Source organism: Gadus chalcogrammus, chromosome 9, assembly GCF_026213295.1.
Source record: "Gadus chalcogrammus isolate NIFS_2021 chromosome 9, NIFS_Gcha_1.0, whole genome shotgun sequence".
NCBI lineage: Eukaryota > Metazoa > Chordata > Actinopteri > Gadiformes > Gadidae > Gadus > Gadus chalcogrammus.
Genome location: NC_079420.1, coordinates 14,482,002 through 14,491,688, shown reverse-complemented (window position 1 = coordinate 14,491,688; position 9,687 = coordinate 14,482,002). Strand labels below are relative to the sequence as shown.

Here is a 9,687-nt window from a genome sequence, read left to right as displayed (position 1 = left end):
TCTCTTCCTAGTCTCATTTCCTCCTTACCCTCTGAACACACTGGCCAACTCTAGGGACATCGTTAATTTAATGAATCATTTCTATTTAAAAAAAAATGCAGTATCAACACAACCGATACTACTATACCTGTATAATTAACTAAATGAGGAGTGAGCTGAACGGAAGAGGCTGTCCTGTGGTCGGCTGGATCTGGGGGTAACATATTGTGTATAAATATCAGGCCATGCCTCAGAACTGTCTGTGTGGTCCGTCGTGACCTTATGCTTGACATTACAAGAGTCTGTGAATAATTACCTACAGGCTATATTGTCATCACGCAACTATAAATTACTCCTTCTGGTTTACCTTATCATATACTCTGTGTGTGCGTGCGTGTGTGTGTGTGCATGCGTGTGTGTGCGTGTGTGTGTGTGTGTGTTTGTGTTTGTGTATATATATATATATATATTTGTGTGTGTATATATATATATATATATATATATATAAAGGGTGAGAAAAAGAAAGATAATGTAATCTATATATATATTAGTATCTTTCTCTCACCCTTGCTCTCACTCTTTCTTTATCTCTCTATCGCGCTCTCATCTCACCTTTTTGTCAGTTTTATGTCATCCTGTTTGATATTTCTCGTTCTCTCCGTCTGCCTCTCTGAGTGCATGTGAGCTCTCGTGTGATATCACCGACAACGTATTCTTTAAAAAGCTCCCGGGACAAGCCTTCTTGCTCTCCGAGGCACGGCGTCTATCAGGTGGAGTCGGGATGCTGCTCCGAAAGAATAGCAATCCACACCGTTGCCACCTTTTCATAGATGTGAGCTTTGTATAGGTGGCACAGGTGGAGTCATTTGTTGTGTATGCTAGACCTTTGTGTGTTCCCCTTGCTTTGTGATCTCTGGTCTTTTGTTGTTGCTACATATTCTCAAACCATGCCCTTATACTTCATACCTGTTATCTATGGCCTTCTGCCTCATTCCACTCCCCTGGCCCAGGCTCTATATAAAAAAGCCTTGGGAAGTAAAGGACCTTAGAGGAACGCTAAAAAGGATGTGAAAAAGGCCTTCAGAGTGCGTCTAGCCTGGAATATGTGATTTGATTTCCAAGGGGGAGGGTTATTATTGGATGTTGTTCTCGCCCACGAGTAGCATGCAATCAAAAAATAGGTGGGTGTTATTCAGTGATTTAAATATAAATGTTAAATATGATGCGCCGTGACCAATTTAGCATGATTTGTTTAAACGGTGTACAGACCATGATGGGTTAATTAGCTATCGAGGTAAAAACAAAAGGGTCACGTTTGTCTTGTCTTTAAGTGAATAATCTCAGTGGGTGCTCAGTCAAGGTGATTACAAGTAGAAGACAATGTCGAATGGCCTTCAGAGGGGATCCTGCTTTCAAACGTTGACATTTCAAGCAAAATGATTGTGATTCGTTTTGTGAGGTCTTCATTTGTCCGTACAAAAGTGACAATTTATGCCCCATATTGCAAAATATAACCATTGGGGTCGTGATACATAGGGGAGCGCAGTGAAATGATTACATGTTTTACTTGGAACCATCAAATGTAATGAACACCCGGTTTTAACTCTGAACGGTTTGCACCCATGAGTTCTGTGAAGGAGGCGACAGTGCTATCCCCATGGTAACCACCCAAGGTAATCGTTCCAAACTAGTGCAACAAACCAGGGCCTCCGAGAGCAGAGGCTCGCCCCCAGGGCTGGGAGTCTGCCTTCTTTGCAGGGGGGTCCAGACTCGGAGTCTAGTCTCGGCAGGGGGTCTAGACTTGTGCTGGTACGACATATTTTGCGCGTAACCAAAAATAATTGTGGAAAATGTATGTTGGATGCGATACGAAGAGTCAAAGATGGTAAAGATAGTAAATAGATATACTGTATCAATGGCCGACTGAAGAGCGTGCTGGGAATTCGGCGCAAATTTTTTATCGGCGCGTTACGGATTTTATATCATTGGTGCTGCAGAGCCGCGAAGGAGATATATCGTGGTGGCGGGTTAGTTAGTTTCTATTCACTTCAAAGGGGCTAGGGTATCTAAAAAATATAAATGTGGCACGCAGCAGGCATTGAAAGAGAGAGGCCATGAGGCCCCTTGATTTCAGTGCTTTTCACTGGCGGTTGTCAGCCAGGGGCCTCGGGGGACTTGGCCCTGCTGCACCCAAAAAGGAAACTCATCGCCACAAAGAAGAACAGCGCCTGTGTTCGGGGCGGGATGGAACTTCCACAAACTTGTTGATGGTGACATAGAAAACCAGTTTACTCTGTTTGACACATATTTAAGCACGGTAACAGTGGATAAATACTATTGATTGCTATGTTTAAGATCCTAGAAGATATACTAACTCGACATGAAAAAACAGGACTTTGGGTTCACTGGCACTTGAAGCTTGTCATTGTGTTAATATCAAGTAAATATCAAGTTAACATCCTCTAACAAGATCCTAATAAACGAAATAGGATTACAACTTTTTCCTCGGGTGGATGGCACCGCTTGTTGACAAAAAAGTAAAAAACGGTTGGCTCACTGCCAGCGAGGAGGTGCAGTGGAGAAAAGATGGGATTGTGTGTTCCTCAAAATGAACAACAAGAGAAAGCTTGCAAAAAACCGAGTGAATCTCTCTCTGATGACGGTGAACCTTGGCTCTCGTCAGAGGGCTCTTGTCAAAAGTCCCCTAAACGGTTAGCGTCTCGTCTCCTGACGCCTCAGCCTCCCTGGTGCCTTTCCCCAATTACGTCTTGAGAACACAGCAGCGCTGAGGGAGCCCCTTCAGACACACTCGCGCTGCGGTACGACGCCGCTGAAGCCCCTGTGACGGAGGCCAGACGGAAACATCGCGGGCGGAAAAAACAAAAAAGACCCAATTGAATAAGGCTGTTTGTTTTGTAATGCAACACGATCCAGTCATACTCAAGTTCTCTGTGATCTGTTTAGCGCTTCTCTCTGGGGAGCGCACCGTGTCAGAGCCGGCCCGGCTCATCCATCATCCTACTGTGTCTGAGCAAAGCACCGCAGTAGACTGTGGTAGGAACACGTAGCAAGTCATGGAGGGGAATTATTGGAAGGGAACCAGCATTGGCCGATCGTGCTCCCTTTTTCAGGCTTAGCACACAAGTCCGGGAAGATGAATGCATTCTCATGTACTCTCCGCTTCCCTTTCGCCGAGCCAGGAACGATAAGGACATTAACCTGCGTGCGGTTATCGTGTTGAGACATATGAGATTATATGTGTACATCATATATATATATATATATCTACAAGGGCTATAAATTGTCATGAGGGCTTCCGCAGTTATGGCAGAAACATCCCACCCACTTCTCTCCTCCGTTTCTCATTTCCTGGCCCCTCCAACCTCACCACCCCATTACCCCCCCTCCCCCACCACCACCACCACCACCACCCTCCCACCTCCACCCACTGTCTCTCCCCCACAGTGTCAGCAGTACCGCGAGCGCGCCTCCGTGCTGGAGAACCAGCCAGCGGGGACGTTTGTGCTGCAAGCGCAGGCCACCGACGCGGACGAGGGAGCGAACGGGAAAGTAAAATATGGGCTAATGCACCGAGACAGCGCGATGCCTGCCTTCAGAGTCCACCCAGACACAGGTACGCCGGGGCTGTCACAGACGGTCAGGGCCCTCCGCCCTGGGAATACATTATGATGGCGCTGGCTGGAGAGTGACTGAATGTTAAACATTCCGGGGGTAATTGGTTCCTCCGTGAGACGGGGGGGGTGGCGTTTAGGGAACGCGTGCGTTGGCAGCAAGTGGCTGTGGAACAGGAAATAACATGATGAACGTTTCATTATTGAAACGCCGTGCAGTGGTATGTGTATTAATATTACCGCACATACGTCTCAGAGGGTTGGAGGGATGGATGGATGGTCGAAGGCGTGAATAGATTCGACGGTAGAAGACGGCTGGATGGATGGGGCGTTGGACAGATAGATGGATGGATAATGTTCTGCATAGATGCATGGTTGTATACGCAAAGATATGGGATTAAACAAACAGATGGTTGATGATTGATGGATGGATGAATGGCCAGAGACGGGAGAAATAACCGGATTGCCGGTTGAACACATCAATGGACAGGGACGATAGATGAATGGGGGTGCGTGATGGATGGCTATCATAACGACCGGACGGATGGCTGGACGCATCCACAGGTAGGTAGACAGACTGGGGGGGGGGGGGGGGGGGGGGGGTAACGACGTCAGGACGGACATTAGGTGACGTAGCGCTAGATAAGGTGGCTCATGATCCCGCCGTCCTCCCCAGGAGTGATCGTGACGGCGCGGCGCTTTGACAGGGAGCGCCAGAGGGAGTACTCCATCACCCTCACGGCCACCGACTGGGCCGAGGAGCCGCTCATCGGCATCTGCCAGCTCAACGTCCAGATCCTGGACCTCAACGACAACAGCCCCAAGTTTGAGAACCTGCGTTATGAGTGTAGGTGTTATTCATACACTGCTGCTCCTCCGAATGAATATACTTTATGCATTGTTCTGTTTTTTTAAGGGGCTCATTTGCACTTCTTCTGAGTGAGATGACAATAATGCCGAAATTGGTCGACTGCGACCAAACTAGCAGGAGGAATGGGCTCGTACCACATTTACATTTATGGAAATTTTGCAGACGTTTTGATCCAAAGCGACTTAAGTACATAAGGTAATTTGTCAGAAGATAGAGAAACAATATATCTCTGTCGGTAGAGTAAGGATGTTCACAGAACCACACGTTACAAGCACTAACAATTGCTAGGTTAACCCATTCCCCGTATACACCAAAGATAGGATAAAAATAAGTTCCTCCCTATATGTCACCTGTCACTTGTAGATTTCCTCCGGGAAGACACCATGATCGGCACCAGCTTCCTGCGTGTCGCGGCCCACGACGATGACTTTGGCACCAATGCCGCCATAAGCTACTCCATGTCCCTGGAGGAGCCCGAGTACCTGAGGGTCCAGCCGCTCACGGGCTGGGTGTACGTCAACCAGCCCATATCACAGGTCAGTCACAGGGACGACCATGTGCTGTGTATCTACGTGTGTATAGTGTGTGTTCAACGTGACTGACCTGTGAATTTTGCTGGGTGTACATCAGCCAGCCCATATCACAGGTCGGTCGCAGGGGCTCCAGCCATGACCATGTGTTGCGTCTTTACGTGTGTATATCGTGTGTTGTGTGTTGTAACTTTATCCATTGGACCAAGCAGGCTGAAGTTAGGCTTGATTTCGACAGACCTTATATTGACTCATTAGAGCTATCAAGTACGCCCCAGCATATTTGTGATCTCCAGTGGTTATTATTATTTATATTTTTTGGTCAATTTGACTTAGACAGACATTTGAGGAATTCCAATAGCGGTGGAGATGTCAGTCAACATTGCCTGGGAATGTGATTTGCAGAACCTCAGATGAATAAAGCAATTACCATTTTCACAAAGATTTAGAGAGTCAATTGAATCTGTTATTTAACCTTCGGGACACAGCTAGATTTGAAAGCACTTCATTAAATGTTTATTCTTTATAGCTACGCCTTTGAGATAGTTTTGTTCCTGTTTAACAGATCATAACATTCATAGTTATTGTGTTATAAACAAAAAGCCTGTACCACTCTTTCGACATTACTGACATTATTAAAAGAACACATTCCATGTTGCACTGCTGAATTTAATTGGATTCTGATGTGAAATACAACAGTGCAACTGGGTTATATTTAAGTGTGCATTTTTAGGAGTTCACAGTGCTAGATTTGTTCAATTCGCAAAGCGCACAGTGGTCTTATAATGGCCCAGATTTGATCTCTGCTGTGTGCCTCGATTAAAGATTTAGGAGATTCTGAGTTCTATAAAAGAGTGAACTGGTAACTGTTACAGGTACTAAATGACGAGTGAATGAATGAATATCTTTGAATGTTGCTAGCCTACACATTGCAAAATATATATATATAATGGGAATGCTATATTTATATGGGAATTATATTTATGTATTATATCAATATTAAGTAGTTCCACATATGAGCTGGACATGCGTAACAATAGAGTTGCTGAGGCAGGATTCCAATGAACAGAATAATGCAGTTGTAGCATGTGAGTGTCAAAATGACCATTTCAATATTTTCTTTCACACATTTCCTAACATGGTGATTCATGTGTGCATTACATTCCGTCTCATTCCCAGTACACCTCGGCCCCCGTCGGTCCCGATACACTTGCTCAGCGCAGATAAACCTCGGCAAAAGTTACTACCTGGAGTAATTGCCTGCCTTATAAAGGATGCCCCGCTTTATTCCCTTCCCTTTAATTTTCATCTCTCTGTACATTACCTCAGTCAAACATCCCCCCGTCAACCTTCCCCATGGTTCAATTACCGCGCAATTAACATGAGCGCAGCTGACTCGCCACCCCACCATCTGCCTGACTGAGGCATAGCTTAATAACCCCCCCCCCCCCCCCCCCCACCTCCACCTCCACGTCACCCACTTCCCCACACGGTCGTTGCTGCTGCTGTGGTTGTTGTTGATGTTGTTGTTTGTTGTTGTAGTGTTCCACCTCTAATGACTAAGGGCTAATTGTTGCTGTGAACTGCAGAGGACCTACATCACCAGGGAGGTGGTGGCCACGGACGGGGGGAACCGCAGCACGTCGGTGGAGCTGGCCGTCACCATCACCAACGTCAAGAACCAGCCGCCGCGCTGGGAGAGCCCCAGCTACAGCGTGGTGGTCCCCGAGAACACCGCCAGGGACACGCCCATCGTGGTAGGGGACGCCATCTTAGTGGGTGTTCGTGTGTGTGTGTGTGTGTGTGTGTGTGTGTGTGTGGGGGGGGTGTCTGTGTGTGTGTGTGTGTGTGTGTGTGTGTGTGTGTGTGTGTGTGTGTGTGTGTGTGTGTGTGTGTGTGTGTGTGTGTGTGTGCGTGTGCTTTGGAAGGCCGAAAGGATCAAAATGACACCTCATTGTAGACATGTATCTGATCAAATCCACGTAAAATGGGGCGTTTAAACTTCACGCTGAAGTCATTACTAGATCACTAACCAGCACTTATTGTATCTATAGTTTATTAATATAGTAATTCAAGTATTAATGAGGAATGAAAGCGATTAATACAGACCACAATGTGGCAGTTATTCTTTGTAAAGCGTCTTAGAAGTGTAGTTAAAGCAGGTGGCCTTGGTTATTCGTGTTGTTTCAATGCACCTTTTGTGCTCGGATGTGCCGGATCATCCCACTTGACAATTCAATGCAAACTCTGTGGCCGCACCGGTGTCCTGATTTCACTTGCCTGCTAAAAAAGTCTGCCAGGTGAAATATGTCTTCTGAAATGGCGCTGGAGGGAAGAGAAGCCCTTATGGTGTCCCTGCTGTTTAAGATGCATGCGTGCAAGAGTCTGTCTAAAATAGGTGGGTTCGTCATCACTTAATGGCTGGCTCGGGGAGACGGAGTTCCCCAAGCGTGGCACACGTTTTACTGTGATGACCGCCTGCCATGAACTTCCCGAGATCAACACTGATGATCATCACAATGGAATGTAAAGCAGCAAAGCCTGCTGTGGTGGTGTCTTCAAATAATTTTGCATCTCAATCGCAGTTTATGTAGGCCAAAAAAGACAAAAAAAATAATTTTATTTTGTTAGAAAGATATTGGATAATCAACCGATATTCAAGCTCTGAATTAGTGATGTGATGCAGGGAACTAAAGACTTGATCAGCAGTATGAGTCCTGTGTGTCTAGTGGTTACTAGCTGCCCAGGGGTTGGGGGAGAATCCTGGCGGGCTCAAACCTCATATTTTCTATTCACATCGCGATCGAGAGTGAGGGAATCAAATAAGTCACACTCAACTTTACTTCGGCCAGAGGAATCGAAAACGTTTTGAGGTCTAGGTTTGCAAGAAGTGGGGTTACAGGGTTTGCTGAAGTTCCACACACAGCACCTGAGCTGTAACGACAGGGTAGCAAAAAAAAAGAACGCTCTTCTACTCTAATTAATTCACAGAGTTTGTTATACATTTCACTGGGCCAATTCGGGACCCAATAAAAATGGTTCGTGACCAGAAGTTTGGTTATGGCTGCTCTAGGAGACCACATGACTGCCTGTGCTTTACAATGTGTGTCGACTAGGTGTCATCCAAATGGTTTCAATTGAAAATACCCATTCTCTCCGGTAGAAGTCTAACATGAATCAACCGCAGATTAAACCCTTATTTTGAGAGGTCAAACAGTAGTACCCAGCTATTGTGCATTGAATACTCGCTCGTGGAGGTGGCTAACTCGAGAAGGAGCTTTTACAATTTGACTGAATATGTTATTTGAATAGCATTTGTAAACATCATCCCAGGGTCTTGCTTTCACAGCATGTTCTGAGAGAAGAAATATGAAATTTTGATTAACATATAATTTATTATCACTACATTTATGACATTAACTTCCACGCCATTACCAATGAATGAGCAACATGTGTGACTCCTCATAACATGGGTTTAATCTACTGACGGAGTGAATGTGAATTTTCTATCTAAAGTATTTGGATGCACCAGCCTAGTAGAGCGAGTCTACGTTCATGTGAACAAAACATTTAATATAATAATCGTACATTTTATTACGTCAATTTACATTAGATATTGATAAAACACACACACTGTAGATCAAGAATGTAGGCCTTCAATCAGACACATTCAATTGAACATAGTTGTAGAAATTTGAATCCATATGCTACTTTATGAAGTAAAGTAACCGACGCAAAACTTGGAGATCTAAGTGAAAATAATGTTGAGCCTACAGTGCACGACTGACTTGAACATGATCAGGACAGATGCCTCCGCATAGTGTCAGGAAGTAAATGAACAGCGCGAACAATAGAAAGATAATTAATGGACTGGTGCCGTCTGACTTTATTTATTGTTAATTGAGTGACGAAGGTTCATACTCACTAGCTGCGAGAATCAAGAAGAGGGACTCATTTCTGAAATCCCACTATTGAATGTGCCATTTAGCGCCGTACAAAGCCAAAGCCATGCAAGTGCATTGTCGGGTTGAGTGGTGATACTAAAGATTAAATGCTGCATGTTATGTCGATTTTAATGAGTACCCGTCTACAATGAGGTATCGTTTTGAGCCATACAGATCTTAACATTGGTCGATACTTGATATATATTACCTTGGACATGCCTATAGTGGTGTGTGCTGAGCATGTGTGCTCATCTATGTGTGTGTCTGTGTGTACCGGTCAATACTTGACTTTAGAAACATTACCATACTGTTGGACTAATTTGGACAATTCTACTCAAAGCGCTTCTTATTCACTCAGTTTGAATGTTGAGCTTGTTCCCTTTTGGGTATTAACCTTACTGTTTTGCAGTCACTGGATATTCTCAGTGTTCCACAGTTTTGCGATCTTGGAGAATGTGCTGACATTTTTTTAAACGTTTTTCTGCCAAGCTTTCCCCGACTGAAGCCAACCTTATATTGCACATGATAGCAGGTTGCTGACCTCGGGGCAATTAAATCCATTCAAAATGTCTCCTTTGATGTGAAAAATGTAACGCTGTCAATCTGACCCGAAAATTCATTTCCCTCCCTGGGTCCTATTTAGAGGCCTTATTTAGATATAAGAGGTCCCTCCGGGAAACTATACAGTATGTTGGCTCTCATCCCACGATGCTGCGTGCCATTTCTCACAT

The 9,687-nt window shown here is 45.1% G+C and overlaps 1 protein-coding gene across 1 annotated transcript in view; it reads left to right on the top strand.

Annotated features, from left to right (window-relative positions):
- Positions 1-9,687, top strand: part of LOC130389153 (neural-cadherin-like) — a 53,449-nt gene that overhangs the window by 6,507 nt on the left and 37,255 nt on the right. The window contains exons 6-10 of the mRNA XM_056598824.1: positions 2,137-2,211; positions 3,445-3,613; positions 4,288-4,458; positions 4,846-5,018; positions 6,602-6,769. Of these exons, the coding sequence (XP_056454799.1) occupies positions 2,137-2,211; positions 3,445-3,613; positions 4,288-4,458; positions 4,846-5,018; positions 6,602-6,769 (756 nt within the window). The remainder of the gene's footprint in view (positions 1-2,136; positions 2,212-3,444; positions 3,614-4,287; positions 4,459-4,845; positions 5,019-6,601; positions 6,770-9,687) is intronic.